The 18,131-nt window shown below is 60.5% G+C and overlaps 1 protein-coding gene across 1 annotated transcript; it reads left to right on the top strand.

Moving 5' to 3' along the window:
- Positions 1 to 4,292: 4,292 nt before the first annotated feature.
- KLHL30 (kelch like family member 30) lies at positions 4,293 to 16,925 on the top strand. The gene is made up of 8 exons (XM_025405328.1): positions 4,293 to 4,329; positions 6,300 to 7,144; positions 8,406 to 8,538; positions 10,428 to 10,514; positions 11,562 to 11,717; positions 13,662 to 13,850; positions 14,908 to 15,053; positions 16,566 to 16,925. The coding sequence occupies exons 2-8, from the start codon at positions 6,371 to 6,373 to the stop codon at positions 16,815 to 16,817; spliced, it is 1,737 nt and encodes a 578-aa protein (XP_025261113.1). The 5' UTR covers positions 4,293 to 4,329; positions 6,300 to 6,370; the 3' UTR covers positions 16,818 to 16,925.
- The last annotated feature ends 1,206 nt before the right edge of the window (positions 16,926 to 18,131 follow it).

The following is an 18,131-nucleotide window of genomic DNA, read 5'->3' on the forward strand; positions in this document are numbered from 1 at the left end:
CTGTTGTTCAATTGACAAAAAACTAAGGACCAGAGATGGCAGCCACAGCACCCTGGAGGTGCCGACATCAGTGAGGTGGCCACATGCAAAGCAAAGGCGCAAAGCCTGGGGACTTCCCGATGAGTCGAAAACATCCAAGGGAAAGGGAGCCCTGTGTCCCCAGCCCATAGATGAGGGCAGGATGGAGATGTGGAAAAACAGAAACCTTCCCCAAGGGCAGGGCAGGAACCCCAGCTTCTCCCTCACAGCTGGGTCCGTGTGCAGAGGGCGGGCTCCCTGCATGTCGGTGCACAGATTTAGTGCAAAGCCTAACTCATTTAAAAATTTAACGTCGGCCGGGCACAGTGGCTCACGCCTGTAATCCCAGCACTTTGGGAGGCCAAGGCAGTTGGATCACGAGGTCAAGAGATCGGGACCATCCTGGCCAACATGGTGAAGCCCCGCCTCTACTAAAAATACGAAAATTAGCTGGGTGTGGTGGTGGGTGCCTGTAATCCCAGCTATTCGGGAAGCTGACGCAGGAGAATTGTTTGAACCCAGGAGGCAGAGGTTGCAGTGATCAGAGATCGCACCACTGCACTCCAGCCTAGTGATAGAGCAAGACTCCATCTCAAAAAAAAAAAAATTAATGCCTCTGAATTAATGCCTCTGAAGGCCATTTAAAAGAAGAAATGAATGAAGCCTGCCATGGAGGCCAGCCTGCACGAAGGCCCCCAGCAATCCCTGCCTCCAGGTGGTCACAGCATGCAGCCCCGTTCCACCCAGGGTACCCCAGAATAGGATGAAGCTGCAGACATCACTTCTGAGTGGGCTGCAAAAGGCGTCACGGCTCCATCTCTGCTGCTCGCCTTATTTCGGGGAAGCAGCCGCCTCGTGTTGGGAGTAGCTCTACAGAGGGACCCATGGGGGCAATGGGTTCTCCAGCTCACAGCCCGCAGACCCTCCCGCCCCAGGCCAGCCTTCCGATGACTGCAGTTGGACTGAGCACGTCGTGGGACGCTCCTGAGACATCCTGAGGTGCAGCCACCCCACGCACGCGCTCCCGAGGAGAAACGGAGAGACGACGCGTGTGTGCTGTTCCAGGACATTGGATTTCGGGGCAGTTGATGATACGGTGTGAGATCACTAATGCGGCAGGGCAGCAGGGGCTTCCATCACAGATAGAAGACGTCCTCATTACAGCGCGATATGCCGTCAAACAAGGCGGTTTAACCCAATAATCAACAAATCCCAACAGTGAACACACAGAAAGTGGTGCCGCAGCCAGTCTGCAGGGAAGGAGCGGCCGTCTGACAGGTGAGAGTGCTGGTGAAAGGGAAACAAGGACAGCCTGATGGAACCCAGGCCTCAAATCACCCCAGATGGATGAGAGGTGCTGTGCAGGGCTGTAAGGCCCCCGAGAGGCGGGCAGACTGACATGCGGACCCGGCCTGGGACGTCCTCACAGCTGGAAGGCCCCCGGCCTAGCAGAGGGGAGCTCACTCACACAGTTTTTTATTTATTTTATTTTATTTTTTGAGATGGAGTCTTGCTCTATCACCCAGGCTGGAGTGCAGTGGTGCGATCTCGGCTCACTGCAACCTCCGCCTCCCGAGTTCAAGTGATTCTCCTGCCTCAGCCTCCGGAGTAGCTGGGATTACAGGTATGCACCAACACGCCCAGCTAATCTTTTTGTATTTTTAGTAGGGACGGGGTTTCACCATGTTGGCCAGGATGGTCTCGAATTCCCGACCTCAAGGGATCTGCCTGCCTTGGCCTCCCAGAGCACTGGGATTACAGGCGTGAGCCACTGCACCTGGCCTCACACATTTTAACTTGGTGATTTCACGCTCAGAATCTATTCTGAGGGAATAGTCACACAGGTGACGCCACCTTCGTTGTAATAGTCCCAAATGGAAAACAGCCTGGACGTCCACGAACAGGAGGAGGTTACCACTCCCAGCTTCACAAAGTGCGATGTCATCCTATTGAGATGAAATTGAAAATCTTTTTTGTTTTTGAGACAGACTCTTGCTGTGTCACCCAGGCTGGAGTGCAGTGGCACGATCTCGGCTCACTGCAACCTCTGCCTCCCAGGTTCAAGCAATTCTCCTGCCTCAGTCTCCCGAGTAGCTGGGACTATAGGTGTGCACCGCCACTCCTGGCTAACTTTTTGTACTTTTAGTAGAGATGGGGTTTCACTCTGTTGACCAGGCTGGTCTAGAATTCCTGACCTCAGGTGATCCACCCGCCTCAGCCTCCCAAAGTGCTAGGATTATAGGCGTGAGCCACCGCACCTGGCAAAAACAGAAAATCTTCCAGTGCTGATCCCATCAGAAACGCCCACAATCTAACAAGGTGTGAGGAAAGGGCGCTGACCCACACGCACCGGCAGGCTCATTTTGACAATAGGAAAGAGCTGGAAGCATGTTAATGGCAAATGATCTTTTACTGGTGACATTTTCTGCTTTTTATTTTTCTGTTTTCCAAAAGGAACTTGTGTTATTTTTATCCTCATAAAAAGAAACAAGTGGTGTATTTTTAAAAACTGCACCACTCAGTAGCAATCTGTTGATGAGGATCTGTTTTGCGCCCCCGGTGTTGAGTTTCCCAAACTGACCTGTCATCTGAGGTGCTGGGACTCCGAGCCCCACGACGGCTGCTGTGAGGCCTCCACACTTGGCAAGCAGTGCTGTTCCCCGAGCAGAGCCAGCTCCCCGTGACGGCAGCCTGTCATCAGAATCCCCTGTCCTCATTTCCTCCAGCCGAGCTGGGACCGCATTAACCCTGCATGTTCCACCTGCAAACAGCGGGGACAGTGGGGAAACCCAGCACTCCAGCGCCCACCCCATAGTGGTCCTGGGCACAGCGAGAGTTGGGGTCTTCCATAAGCGTCCCCCACCCAACGTGAGGCTGATGTCCAAGGCCAGGGGGAAAATCCCGGGACAGTGTGAGACAGGAGCAGGGGAAACAGCAGGGGCGGGGGCCAGGCTGGGCTATGGCTGGGCTATAATTGGGCTATGGCTGGGCTGTGGCTGAACTGGACTGGGTTATGGCTGAGCTGAACTGGGCTGTGGCTGGGCTGTAGAGGAAGCATGGACTCAGGGAACCCCTATGGAAGGTAACTCTCAGGACACCTTGCAGACTTGGCAGTAATTTGTGGGTGAGCTTCCCCTCCATAGGCTGTGTGCGTCTCAGGAGCAGGAGTGGGGTTCTGTCTCCCTGGGGGCCACCTGGGCCTCTCCGGTCTGTAAGAGCATTAGGACAATCCCTAGTAGCATCAAGAGGCCACAGCCGGACCCAACACTCCCCAGCTCCTCTAGGTCGCAGCACACCTGGAAATGGTCATACTGGTCAGACCCACGTGGCCGATGGGTTGAGGGCTGAGGGCTGAGGGCTTCTCTCCCATGCACCTGAAGCTCCTCAGCCTCAAAGCTCTGCTCTGGCCACTGGTGTGGGAAATGTCCAGTGGCCTCCTCGGCTCCCAACTCAACCCACCTGCCCTTGGTCAGGGCCTGTGGTTCTGAGCCCAGTTCAGTCCCAGGCGTGAGGGCTTCCCCCTGCGACTACTGTGAACCAAGCGCTGGACAGGAAGCTGAGAGTCCGCTGCTGTATTTTTAGATGACCCTGTTTCTTAGCCGCCCTGGGCAGCCCCGAGGCCAAGGCCGTGGGGTAGCAGGGCAAGGAGCCCCAGCGTCTCTCCTACCTGCGCTAGCTGGGTGGGGCACCTGAGGGTGGCACCTCCCCTCTCTGGGCAAAGTTCCCTCACCGCTGCCATGGACTCCCAGCTTGGAAAGCCTCTGCTAACCAGCTGTGCTTATTCATGATAATCACGTTTTCCCACGTGACAGCAGAACAAGAGGACACATAGGTGCCACTGACATCAACAGCGAGGGCAGCACCTGTCGGTGTCCTGGCCCTGGGCTGAGGCTCTCTGCCACCCCAGGCCCCCACGACGGGCTCCACTGTCCCCACCTTGTAGATGAGGAAACAGGTGGGGAAGCTGCACCCCTGCCCCCACCAGCCAGCCCCACCGCCACAGCTTTCACCTGTGCTTGCCCTGGAGCCCTTCCTGATGTCTGTCCTAGGCCGCGAGTCCCTGGAAGGCCTCGATGGGCTTTCTCAGCTGACAGTCACCGAGGAGCCGGCATCTCGCTCCTTCCCCCACCAGCCCAGCCCTCACCACCTGACCCTCCCGCCACCCTCCAGACAGAGGCTAAAAATACCTCCCCCGGGGCCACCAGCCCCGCCCTGCCCCGCCCTGCAGGCCTCCGTGTCCCCTGGCTGCCGGCTAGGCAGTCCTGCTCTCGGGTCTGTGTTCTCAGCTTCAAGGTCCAGGCCGAGTGAGAGGTAGGATCCAGGGGGCTCTGGGGCAGGGGACAGCAGAGAGGGCAGGGGGACCCAGCAGGGGGCAGCGGGGAGGATGGGTTAGGCCCCGGAGGCGAGGATCACAGCCGAGTGCTTCAGGGACGCCCCCTGGCCCCTGCCAGCGGCCAAGCCAGGCTCCTCAGGGTGGGGGCTCAGGAGACAGGTTTCCCTCTGTTCCAGCTGGAGAGGTGGGAGGGGGAGCCTGGGCCACCCCTTGGATGGCAGCCAGGGCCACTCGGCCACAGTCGCCAGCCTTGCTGGGCTCAGGCTTTTTATTGTCCTGCCCACTCAGCTTCCTCACTCCAGGCCTGGGCAGGCACTGGGGTGAGGTTCTGAGACCCTCAGGAAGCCCCTGATCCATGCAGGGACTGCAGGGTGACAAGTGTCAGCAGGCACCCCTGAGGCCCCCAGGGAAAGTGGGGGCGCTTACGCCTGCCGGCCCATCGCCCCAGCAGCAGCTGGCCCAAGGTAGCACAACAATGACAGGAATGCGACGCCTGCAGGCGGTGGCCCAGGGACAGCCCCATCGCCTACTCAGGCCCCAGCTCATCTCCCAGCTGCCCAGGAAGGGCAGAACCGCCTTCATGGGGGCCAGGGCCTCCTGGGGAGGGGCCAGGCAGGACCCCCATGCCTGCAGTATTGGGTGGGTATTTCAAGTACTGGCTGGGATGCTGGGGCGTGGGGCCGCCGGCCGCCTGAGCTGCCCTGTGCGCGAGCCAGGGTTGGTCCTTGAGGCCCTGTGGGCTCCCAGGTGCTTCCCCGCTCTGGGGTCAAGAGGTGGCATCCGGGTCGGGAAGTCGGGGAGCTCTAGCTCCCACTGCCTGCACCTGCACCTGCACCTGCACCTGCACCTGCACCTGCACCTGCACCTGCACCTGCACCTGCACCGTGACTGCGCGGCCAGACTCTTGGCCTCCTGGTTCTCCAGCTGAGCTTTGTCATTTCCGTGCCGCTGGCGTTCCCACACATTTTGTACCTGTGGACGCACGGACGCCTCTCTTGCCCGGGATGGCTCCACGAGGCGCCCCCTAGCGGGCGAACGGCCCCTCCGCTGTGCAGCCTTTCGCCCTGGGGTGACCCGGGTCAAAGGCTTGTGCACAGACTTGATCTCTCCTAGGGACGGTTGTCTTAGGGTGCAACACCAGAAGGACATAAACCACATGCATATAATTACATGAGCCTGTAAGCAGCCTTGCTGACTTCAACCACAGGAGAGTGGTGATGTGAAACCCTCCAGAACGCTGCCTTTGGCTGGCCGTTTCTGTTTAGCAACCTCCAGCGGGCCACGTGGAATGCAGGGTTCAGAGCCTGGGCCCCCAAGCCTAGCTCTGAGTTCAAATTCCAGCTTCACCACTTCCTAGATGTGTGATCTTGGGCGAGTGACTGAAACATTCTGTGCCTCAGTCTCGCCAGCTGTAAAAGGAGCAATGATTACACCCACCCTCCAGGACTGTTGTGGGACTGAGTGGTGAATGCACAGCTTCTCTGCATGCTTGGCACGTGGCCTGGTGCCTGGGAGCACCACGGGAGCAGGAGCTGCTGCAGCCCCCAAATGGCCTCCCCAGCAGTGTGGGATCTGGGACAGAGGACGCCTCCGGGAGTTTGGGTGCCTCCGGGGCCCCTGGGGGTGGGCTCGGTGTAGCCCAGGGTTGTGGACGAGACCCAGGGTATGGGTTCTTTTGCCAGCCCTGTTCTGCCCCAAATGCCTGGCCATGGGTAGGTCTCCCACCCCTCTGAACCTCAATTTCCTCACTGCAAACAGGGATGACACCTGCCCTACCTTACAGGGTTCTGGGGGTGGCTTGAGGCAGATGGCGAGTAAAGTGATTGGCACATGGTCGGTGCTCATCCTGTTTATCAAGGGATGGAAAGGACTGATGGACAGACTGGATGGGTCACTCAGGAGGATGAGACCATCCCCACTTGGCTGACCCTGCTCTCTTCTCTCCTAGGAGCTCGGGCGGCTCCAGGCACTTCTTCCCTTGAGTGGGTGGGCTGCTGAGGGTCCCGTGGGCACAGCGTCATGGTACGGAACGTGGATGACCTGGATTTCCACCTGCCCTCGCATGCCCAGGACATGCTGGAGGGCCTGCAGCGGCTGCGCTCTCAGCCCAAGCTGGCCGATGTCACACTGCTGGTGGGCGGCCGGGAGCTGCCATGCCACCGTGGCCTCCTGGCACTCAGCAGCCCCTACTTCCATGCCATGTTTGCGGGTGACTTTGCCGAGAGCTTCTCTGCGCGCGTGGAGCTGCGGGACGTGGAGCCAGCTGTGGTGGGGCAACTGGTGGACTTCGTGTACACAGGCCGGCTGACCATCACCCAGGGCAATGTGGAGGCGCTGACACGCACGGCTGCACGCCTGCACTTCCCCTCGGTGCAGAAGGTCTGCGGCCGCTACCTGCAGCAGCAACTGGATGCTGCCAACTGCCTGGGCATCTGTGAGTTTGGGGAGCAGCAAGGGCTGCTGGGCGTGGCTGCCAAGGCCTGGGCCTTCCTGCGAGAGAACTTTGCGGCTGTGGCACGTGAGGACGAGTTCCTGCAGCTTCCTCGAGACCGGCTGGTCACTTGTCTGGCCAGTGACCTGCTGCAGGTGCAGCCAGAGCAAAGCCGACTTGAGGCCCTGCTGCGCTGGGTGCGCCATGACCCACAGGCCCGAGCCTCCCACCTGCCTGAGCTGCTCAGCCTAGTGCACCTGGACGCCGTGCCCAGGCCCTGCGTGCAACAACTGCTGGCCACAGAGCCCCTAATCCAGGAGTCAGAGGCATGCCGGGCAGCCCTGTCCCAGGGCCGTGATGGGGTGAGTGAGCAGCTGGGAGGCCCCTATTCCTGGGAAGCAGGGAGGAGAGCCCCAGAAACCCCACCTGAATCAGGACAGAGTAAGGAGTGGACATTCCAAGGTGCACTGACCTTGCAATGCTCCTTGTTTTGGGCCAGTTCCCTATAAGGACATCACCATTCACCCCTCAAGTGCAGATCGTGCCTGTGTGCGTGCCACACCCTGGGTGCAAGGGGCAGGGGAATGTAGAAGTGGTAAGATCTGACCCTGTCCTGAAGGAGCCTGCAGCTCAGTGGGACAAGCCTGGAAACAGACATCAGGCAGTGTGGAAGGGCCAAATATATGCCCAGGATGCATTCTGGGAGGGGCTGGCAGTCAGGGAGTGCTTCCTGGAGGAGGCAGCATGTGAGCTGGGCCTTAGAGGAGGGATAGGAGCTCACAGGGAGAAAAAGAGGGGAAAACCATCCAGGAAGGTGGTGCAGCTTATGCACAGGCAAGGAGGCACAGACAGGCCTGGCAGTCTGCCGGAGCTTTTATGGGGTGCTACTTCCTGTTTGTGCTGGCAGTGGGCCTGGCAGGCACGGCAGGTCATGATGGAGTGACAGGTCTGGGAGTGGCTGCGCGGTCAGCTGCCAGACACCCTGTTTGGGGGCCTTGCTCCAGGGCACTCCTTTAGAGCCAAGTCCGAGGACAAAGAGTGGCTCAGGCTGATGGTCCTCAGGCCAAGGGTGGAGTGAGTAGTGGGCTAACCCCTAACCCCTGTCCCCACTGGATTCCAGCCAGTCACAGAGCACCTGGCCTCCTTCTGGAGCTGGCTTCAGAGCCTTGCCAGTAGGCAGTCACCTAGTATTCTAACTCCTGGCAGTGGGAGATCTGGGGGTTCCATATGGGGGCCAGGGCGGGTGGCCGTTGGGGAGCCTGGGGTTCTGGGAGCCCTAGGCAGCGACTGCTTACTGGCCATTCCTAAGACAGCCAGCATTTCCCGCTGAGCCGGGACACCCTTGTGCTGCCTGCTGGAGGCCACCCAGGGAGCGGGGATAGGGAGAAGCTCATGCATGGCACTGCGTACCTGCTGTGGGGCTGGTTCTGAAGGTGGTTCAGGAATGGCCCCTGAAAGGCACGTGGTGCAAGGAGTGAGCAGCTCGTGCACTCGGGCACACACCATCTCCAGCAACACACATGCACACATGCACACACATGCCGAGGCCTGCCCAGGGCATACGGGGGCTCAGGGCATGGGGAGACTTTGCCGTTGCCCTGACCCTGGCCTCCCACCCCACAGGCACCACCCGCCGTCCGGCAGAAGCTGGAGGAGGTCCTGGTGGTGGTGGGCGGGCGGGCGCTGGAGGAGGATGAGGCAGGTGAGGAGCCCACTCCCCGCCTTGGAAACTTTGCCTTCTACAACAGCAAGGCCAGTAAGTACCCCTCCCGCGTCTGGGCCCGCCTGCCGTCCCTCGGTCTGGCGAGAGCCGCTGTGTCCACCTTGCAGGTGGAGCGACTGAGGCTCGCAGAGGACCAGGAGCTGTGTGAGGCCACTGTGAGGGGCATGCCTGGGTGGGCCTCACCTGGGGGCTGCAGAGGAGCCTGTGACACCCCAGTGAGGAGGAAAGCTGGGGGGCACTGCTGTTTCCTTTCTCTGCAACCAGAGCCCAGGACTCTGGTCCCTTTTAGGCTCTGGGACTGGTGTACAGGGCTCCACGGCCCAGACTGCACTCTGTGGAGTGGGCGGCCTGGCCGCTGCCTCCTCCCCATGCCCCCCACTCAGTGCACCTGCCGGGGGAATCGAGACCCCAAGGGGAGAGCGGGGTGGGGAGTAAAGGGGTGCAGGCAGCTGGAGGAGTGAGAGCTCAGCTTCTGGGTCAGCCCAAACGGGGTTGTAATCCCAGCCCTCAAACAGGTGACCTCGCCTCTCTGAGCCTCAGCTTCCTCATCTGTGAAATGGGCTCCTGCTGTTTCCTCACACAGTTGTAGGAAGCCCTGAAGTGGGCACTGAGGCCAGGTCTGCCATTTGGCGGGAAAGGAGGCATGAGGGCCCCGCAGCGGTTCTGGAGGCCCCTGCACTGGCCCCGGGAGGTGCTCTGGGAAGGGCTGACGCAGGCTGGCTGGTGTCATGGGGCCACCAGGCAGGTCGCCAACCATCTCCTTGGCGTCAGAGGCTGGCAGACTCCAGGAAGCCCGAGGCCAGCTGTTCGGGTCAGGGGCTGATGAGAGGGGTCTGAGGCTGGCGTCAGGAGGGAGCAGCTGTCTCAGACCCGGCCGGGAGGCGGGGCGCTGGCAGGAAGGGCCTGTTGATGGCTGGGCAACCCCCTCCCTGGGGTGACAGAGCCATGAGTCACGGGGACACGGTCCCTGCCCACAGTGCCAGGCTGTGCTCCCAGGGAGGCCTGGAATCCCGCATCTCCCAAAAATGGTCATAAACAGTAAACAGAGTCTTCCCAGGGGACGTCCCGAAGGCCTGGGGCTCTTCCACAAACACCCAAAATATGTCCATTTATAGGACTTTACCATTTCCACAGTTATTGTCTAGATTTTCCAAAGCATTTTCGCATCTCTTGCCTCAGTTTACCTCTTGTAGCTCTGAGAGGCAGGCCTGACTTGGGCATATCGCTCTGCCCCACCCCACAACCCGAGCAGCAATCATCCTAACAGCCACCATCAGTGAGCAGTCCCATGAGGGTCCCCATAGCTCCTGGGAGGCAGGGGTCAGTCCCACTCTACAGCAAGGAAACTGAGGCTGGGCTTTGCCCAAGGACACACAGCTGGGGCACGACAGCTGGGATTTGGACCCGCTCTGCCTGCTGCAAGGCCTGTGCCTGATCCCCTGTATGTGCCTGGCTGCCTGGAGGGCAGGGAAGGTGCAAGGAAGGAAGGTAGGGAGGGAGGAAGGCATGCTGTTGGTGTTACCACACACTAGTGACACCCACAGATCAGGCCACTTAACCCACACCACATCTAACCGACAGGCCAGTCCCAGGGGCTGAATGGTCCATTTGGGGTCAGTGGGGTCAACTGCAGGGTCAAGGTGAGACCCCAGCCTCCAAAGCCTTCCTGCTTCTCCAGGGGGCTATCCTATGTCCACTCTGAGTGCCAGGCTCTGCGGAGGGGGTGGGGGGGACGCATTAAGCCAGAGCACCCAGGACCCCCTGGGCCCCTGCACCAGTGTCCCCCTGCCCTTCCCTTTCCCCACCAGTGAGGGGGGCATTTCTGCACCTGGTGCACGGAAAGGCACCTGGGAAGGGGTAGTGGGGACCGCCCCAGCAGGGAGCCTGGCAGCCTGACCCTTCTGCCTCTCTCCTTCTGCCAGAGAGGTGGATGGCGCTTCCAGACTTCCCCGACTACCACAAGTGGGGTTTCTCCCTGGCGGCCCTGAACAACAACATCTATGTCACAGGTAGGCAGCTCAGGGGCCCTTCCAGGGGTGCCCTGCCCAGCCAAGCACCGGGCTCCGTGCAACTCCCCGCACTGAGTGGGGTCTCTGATGGTTAGTCAAGGCTTGTTGAGGCCTTTCCATGCATGTGAAAACAAGGACATTTAAAATCCGTGGTCACTCGTGGGAGCCGGGAGCTGCTTCTGTACACAGGCTAGCGTGGGCCTACCCCTGCATCGCACAGCTCCTTCAGGGGAAGCTCCAGACCTCCCCGCTGAGTGCCACGCTGGCGTGGCTGCTGTGGACGCCACGAGGTTCCAGGTGGCCTCCTTCAGTGAGAAGCCCCAGGCCTGGGTGGTTGACCAGATGTCCGTCTTGGTCCCCAGAAGGAGTCATGTGATGCAGGGGTCACTTTGTTCTTTCCTATCTTAGAAATTGGGGTTCCCTCCAGCCTGGGTGACAGAGCAAGACTCTATCTCAAAAAAAAAAAAGGAGGGCCGGGCGCGGTGGCTCAAGCCTGTAATCCCAGCACTTTGGGAGGCCGAGACGGGCGGATCACGAGGTCAGGAGATCGAGACCATCCTGGCTAACACGGTGAAACCCCGTCTCTACTAAAAAAATACAAAAAAACTAGCCGGGCGTGGTGGCGGGCGCCTGTAGTCCCAGCTACTCGGGAGGCTGAGGCAGGAGAATGGCGTGAACCCGGGAGGCGGAGCTTGCAGTGAGCTGAGATCCGGCCACTGCACTCCAGCCTGGGTGACAGAGCAAGACTCCGTCTCAAAAAAAAAAAAAAAAAAAAAAGAAATTGGGGTTCCTTGTAAGATTTGGGAGGGGACAAGCTTCCGCTGATGGGGGCTTGAAACCACTGATCTTGTCATCCCTGTTTATGGGGGATAGAGGGGCCTGTGCAGTCACACAGCTCGACTGCGCTACGCTGGTCCCACCCCTGGCTCACCACGCTGGAGATCATGGCCTGGCATGGGAGGAGGCGCCTGGACATTGGTACCCAGACCCCATTGGCCTGGCACCCCAGGCTGGTGGTACCCATGTAGACAGAACTTCTCCCGGCAGGTGGCTCTCGGGGCACCAAGACAGACACCTGGTCAACCACCCAGGCCTGGTGTTTCCCACTGAAGGAGGCCGCCTGGAAGCCCGTGGCGCCCATGCTGAAGGCCCGCACCAACCATGCCAGCGCGGCACTCAATGGGGAGATCTACGCCATTGGCGGTGAGGCCTTCCTCTCCATTCCTCCCTGGGGCCTGGTTCTAGCCTCTCTTCCCTGCAGCAATAGCAACAGAGAGCCCCATGCTGGCCTCAGAGACCACAGAGATGCTGCTCCCAGTGCCACCATCAGGGCTCGCTGTCTGGTGGGGTGGGCAAGCCATAGGCCAGGGCTCCTGACCAGGTGGGCCATCGAGACCCACAGCCCGGCTGTCCTCCCTGGCCAGCTCCCAGTGCCTCTGCTGTGCTGGGACAGAGACAGCAAGATGGTGACTCAGGCCCCAGGAGGGCTTCCTGCAGGAGGGGCCAGTGGGGACAGCCACACCCACCCGCCAGCACCTGCAGCTACAGCAGGGAGTCACCCAGGAGCCTTCACTGATTAAAGGAACATCGAAAAACAAAATGTGGCCAGGTGTGGTGGCTCACTCCTGTAATCTCAGCACTTGGCAGGGCCAAGGCAGGAGGACTGCTTGGAGGAGGACAGGGTCTCTCTATGTTACCCAGGAGTTTGAGACAAGCCTGGGCAACATAGAGAGACCCTGTCTCCCTTTTTAAAATTATTTATTTTTTATTTATTTATTTATGAGACAGTCTTGCTCTGTCACCCAGGCTGGAGTGCAGTGGAGTGATCTCAGCTCTCTGCAACCTCCATCTTCCAGGTTCCAGCAATCTTCCCACCTCAGCCTTCTGAGTAGGTGGGACCACAGGTGCGTGCCATCATGCCCAGCTAAGTTTTGTATTTTCTGTAGCGACGGGGTTTCACCATATTGACCAGGCTGGTCTCAGACTCCTGGGCTCAAGTGGTCCACCCACCTCAGCCTCCCAAAGTGCTGGGATTACAAGAGGGAGCCACTGCCCCCAGCCCATTTTAAAAAAAAAATAGCCAGGCCGGGTGCAGTGGCTCACGCCTGTAATCTCAGCACTTTGGGAGGCCGAGGCAGGCGGATCACAAGATCAGGAGTTCGAGACCAGCCTGGCCAACATGGTGAAACCCCGTCTCTATTAAAAATACAAAAATTAGCTGGATGTGTAATCCCAGCTAGTCGGGAGGCTGAGGCAGGAGAATTGTTTGAATCTGGGAGGCAGAGATTGCAGTGAGCCGAGATTGAGCCATTACACTCCAGCCTGGGTGACAGGGTGAGACTCCATCTCAAAAAAAAAGAAAAAAAAAAAAGGCAGGTATGGTGTCACATGCCGGCCAAGGTAGAAGGATGGCTGAGTCTGAGAGGTCGAGGCTGCAATGAGCCGTTATCGCACCACTGTACTTCAGCCTCAGTGACAGGGCAAGACCCTGTCTCAAAAAAAAGAAAAAAGAAAAAACACATGTGGCCCAAAAGCTCTGTAGGTGATGAACTGGTCTTGAGGCCACTTCTAATGCCCCACCTGTCCCAGCTGTCCCCTTTCTCTCAGTGGCTACCGTGTCCCCAACCAGACAGCAGAAAGCGCCCAGGGCTTGTGAGGTCCCCAGGTGCTCACAGAGGCCCAGGCCAAGGCCTGCTCTCCCCAGGAGGCGTCCCCATCACTGTCACACCCAGACTGTATCTGGGACTGGGAGGGAGCTGCCTACAGCTCCAGGGTCTCGCAACCTGCCCTCCCAGGGCTGGCGTCCTCCATTCTAGTTCAGAGCACTCCAGGAAATGACTCCTGGCACATGAGGGGCCTGGGGACGGGCAGCCTCCTGACTGCTCCCTGCCACCCCCTTCCGCAACATCGGCCCCAGAGTGGGGCATTTCTAGGCCTGAGTGTCCATCCCCTACACCACTTCCTGGCAGGGTGGCCTTGGGAGGTGCCGGCGCCTCTCTGAGCCTCAGCTTCCCTATCTGTGAAATGGGGCGCCCACCCCGCTTCCCACCACGGTGGTCCCTGCTGCCTTACAAAGCCCCAGCCCCTGAGTTTCCAGGCCTCCCCTCTCCTCCCCAGCCCTGACCTGCCCCCGCCCTCACCCCGCAGGCACCACCCTGGACGTGGTGGAGGTGGAGAGCTACGACCCCTACACGGACAGCTGGACGCCCATCAGCCCAGCCCTCAAATACGTCAGCAACTTCTCAGCTGCCGGCTGCCGGGGCCGGCTTTACCTGGTGGGCTCCAGTGCCTGCAAGTACAACGCCCTGGCCCTGCAGTGCTACAACCCTGTCACAGGTGGGCGGGGCTCAGGGACCGAGGACAGAGGACCACAGGCCCCTCTGACAGGCGACAGTCCGCTGGCAGTGATGGCGAGGATGGGGGCTCCTGAGGATAGACGGGGCCTGGGGTGGAGAGAGCTGGTGGCCGCAGCCTCTCACAAAGAGGAGGGGACGCGGAGAAAGGCAGGGGCCCAAGGGGTCGGGGACCCACTGCGTCACCTCCACAGAGTCCCAGCGCAGAGGCGAGCTGCACATCTGTCCTGCTCAGGCCTTAGGGCAGCAGTGGGCTGGGGCTAGGGGTAGGGTGCCAGTGACCTGAGCCCAGCACCTGGCAACTGCCTGACTGTTCTACCCAAAAGGGCCTCACGGAGCAGGAGTGGTGACCCCCCAACCTCCGAGGCCCTGGGGTCCATCTTGGGTTCTGGACTCTGTGCCAGAGTTGGAGGCCCAGCTCAGCCTCCCTGAACTCTGAGCCGTCCAGCCCTGACCCTGGTCTCCAGTCCTGTTTCACCCTCTGGACAGTGTAGATGGTGGCGGGCCCTGTTTCACAGTGTGGGTGTGGGGACAGTATAGATGATGGCGGGCCCTGTTTCACCGTGTGGGTGTGGGGACAGTGTAGATGGTGGCGGGCCCCATTCTGAGGCGTGGATGTGAGGACCCTCAAGAGACTGGCTGGGCCCAGAGTCCATGCAAGGCCCACCTGGGTACCAGGCCCGGGGTTGGGGGCTGGGAAGGGAGGGGCCCCAGCCAGTCAGGTGGGGTGGGTGGGGTGGCAGCCAGGCCAAAGCACCCCCAACAGGGAGAGACCTGAGGGATCCCTGTACCGTTCACAGGCCCCTCACCTATGCTGCAGCCTTGTGAGGGGCCACTGTCCCCAGGGGGAAGATCAAGGCTGGGTGAGAGGCAGGTGTGGGTCCCTCCCAGCTGCACCACAGGAACCTACTCCCATTTCACAGACGAGTTCACTGAGGTTCAGAGAGGCATTGAGTCCGGGGTCCCTCAGAGTGGGGGACAGTGCCAGTGCCCGCACTGGCAACCCTGGTGATGGTGGCCGGTGCCTATGCCCCCCGCAGATGCGTGGAGTGTGATCGCCTCACCCTTCCTGCCCAAGTACCTGTCCTCGCCGCGCTGCGCCGCACTGCACGGGGAGCTCTACCTCATCGGGGACAACACCAAGAAGGTCTACGTGTACGACCCTGGGGCCAACCTGTGGCAGAAGGTGGGCCACCCCCTCCCCCAATGTGTGAGCCCCTGCCTGGGACTCCTGACATCAGAGAGCCAGCCTGGGAAGTGAGGGATGGGGTGCCACAGAGGGCCCACTGCGAAGGGGACAGCACAGGCTGGAATGCCCACAGAGGGCCCACAACGAAGGGGGTGGCGCATGTTGAGATTCCCCCCAGGCTACAAGGCGACAACAGTGCCCTGGCCTGAGCCCCCTTGAGGATAGGAGAGACAGTGACAATGGGAGAATGTGGTTTGGGGTTGTCGGCCACTGGTGCTTTGTCCCTGCACACCCAGCTTCCTACAGAGGAGTGGCCTGTCCTCCTTCTCAGGGAGAAAAACCAGGTTCAGACGGAGGGTGCTATAGGGACCAGGAGGGAGGGCGTCCTCTGCCTCAGGGTGGCCAAGTCAGGGAGGGGGTTCCTGAGCTGAGGGGAGGTGAGAGCCGCCAGCCCCGGGGCCTTCCTATTGTCCTCAGCACCATCCCACCATGGCCCGCTCTTTGACCATCAGTCCCTGAGGAAGGGGCGGGAGGTGGACCTCTGGGCGGCCTCCCTGGTGGAGAGGACAGTGCCCAGGAGGTTGGGGGTGGGTCTTGGCACCAAGCCAGATACCCTGGGCCTGCCCACCTGCCCCAAGACTCCCAGTCCCTGCAGTCTGAGAATGGGGCACTCTTTCCTGCAGCAACCCTGCAGGCTCCCGGCCTGGTGACAGCTGGACTTCTGCAATCCTGCTGCCCACAGCTGTCCCCTGGCGTCACTGCTCAGCTGACCCAGGGCCCCCATTACAGTGGTGAGACAGGTGCAGGGTGGGCTCTGCCAGGCCAGCATGTCAGCCTGGGCCCTCTCAGCTGGGCCACAGCCAGGCCTTCCTCCAGCCCAGGCCATTGTCCCAGCCTCAGGTCCCAGCACAGCAGGACTCTGCCTTACCCTCTCCGGGCCTGGGTCCTCATCTCTTCCCTGTCTTCATCTGGAGGCCACAGACCGGCCTCCTGCTTCCCACCCGCCCAGGTTCTTCCTGAAGCCACACCTCTCTCCAGCCTCTGGAAAGTCACTGCCCTCACCCCACAATCCCTCCCGGGGCCACTCCCAAGGCCACAGACTGAGCAGGGGTGCAGGGGTGAGGCGAGGGGGCCCACGGTGGGCTAGGCTCTTCCTGGGTGTCTCCTGTGAGACAGCGAAGCCTCAGTGAGGCCTCGAGTCAGCCCAGACCTCCCTGGGAGGCAGCTTTGGGCTCAGGCTTCAGGGCCCCCTCTGACTGCAGGGGGTGGAATTGTCATCCCGAGGGCTGAGGGTCAGAGAGGGAAAGGGGCCTCCCCACCAAAAGAAGAGTCTGAGGAGGCTGGAGGGGCTGGGGTGGGCTGCCCAGGGACCCTGTGCTCGTGCCGTGGAGGGGATCTGGGCCAGGTGGCTGGCCGTCCTCTCTGCCACTCCCCCAACCCTGCTGAGGGCACCCTCAGCACTGCTCTCCGGCTCCCACCATGGGACATTAACCCGCTGACCGGGTACAGGTGCAGTCCCAGCACAGCCTGCATGAGAACGGCGCGCTGGTGCCACTGGGCGATGCGCTGTACGTGACAGGCGGCCGCTGGCAGGGCATGGAAGGTGACTACCACGTGGAGATGGAGGCCTACGATACAGTTCGGGACACCTGGACCCGCCACGGCGCCCTGCCCCGGCTCTGGCTCTACCACGGGGCCTCCACCGTCTTCCTGGATGTCTCCAAGTGGACCCAGCCCTTCAGCTCCACCCAGGAGCACTAAGCCAGGGCTGGGCTCCCCGGAAAGGGCCCCCCAGCAGCCCCTCATCACCGTGTGGAACGGCCCCCTTTCATTTTCGCTTAGTTCTTCACTTGGAGCTACCATTCCTTCCGGACTTGGGCCACCAGGGGTGATCAGACAGCATGGCTCGGAGGACACAGCCTTGGTCTCTGCGGCCACCACACTAAAGTCTGAGCTGAGCAGTGATAAGGGCCTGAGTGCCGGACACCAGCATAACAGGGTCAGGAAGCTCTGCTGCCCCTGGGGTTACCGAGACCTGAGAGAGAGGAGCCGGGGGCTGGGCCAGCATTTCCAGAGCTTGTGAGCTCCACTCCTGCCCTGCAGGGCCTTTTGGAGCAGTTGCATGAATGTAGGGTGAACACGGAGTGTCCCAGAAAGCTGAGACTGCTGAGGAAGGCAAGCCCCAGAGATGGGGTCAGCACCAGGTCCTGGTGGGCCTGCTTCTGCCTCGCTCACAGCAGTGTAACCGTGGCAGGCCACCTCCCCTCTCTGGGCTTCAAGCTCCGCGTCCGCCACACACGGGGCTGACTGTGTGGGCTTTGGGTCCCCACTCAGCCTTTGCATGTCGGTGCTGTTTCTGCTTCTGTGGACAAAGGCCCCAACCATCTCTTGCACCCAGCGGGCAGCGCCCACAGAGAAACCAGGAAGGATGGAGGCGGGGTGTGGGGCGGGCCGGAGGGTCCCAGGGAGGTGAGCAGGAGAGCCTGCTCTCAGAAGTGACTGCTGCATCTGTTTGTGTCAGAACAAAGGCTGTGCATCAGAATGGAATTTCCCACCAGGGGATGATTCTTGGGTGCACTGGTGGCAGCCTCCTGAGGGTGAGGGGTAGCATCTGATGGGCCCCTGGCAGCACGCAGCCTGACTCTGGCTGGCTCAGGCTCTAAGTGGCTTCTCCCTCATCCTGAATGAGGCACCCACTTTTGGAGCTAAGGAGACGATGAAGGACGCTCCCTGGGTGCCTAGTGGCATGTCCTTACTATCACAGGCTCCGCCCTGGGACATGGGGCTAGAAGTCAGGAGTCAGGTCTGGCCAGGCACAGGCCCTGGTGTTGCCCCGCAGAGGCCTTGGGCAGCTCCCGTCTCCCACCGGATCCAGGCTTCCTCTCCAGGAGCAGCCCATGGATTCCTCCTTGAAGAGCCCCTGCCCCTAGGGACGAGAGGGACCTCTGACATCCTTGGGTTCTGAGGACAGGAGCCCCTGGGTCTCTCGAGCTTCCATAGGTAGGGATCTGCTTTGCTCCCAGACCTGCCTGTCATAGCATTTTTTTTTTTTTCTCTTGTCGCCCAGACTGGAGT

The sequence above is a fragment of the Theropithecus gelada genome, chromosome 12, assembly GCF_003255815.1.
Source record: "Theropithecus gelada isolate Dixy chromosome 12, Tgel_1.0, whole genome shotgun sequence".
Lineage (NCBI taxonomy): Eukaryota > Metazoa > Chordata > Mammalia > Primates > Cercopithecidae > Theropithecus > Theropithecus gelada.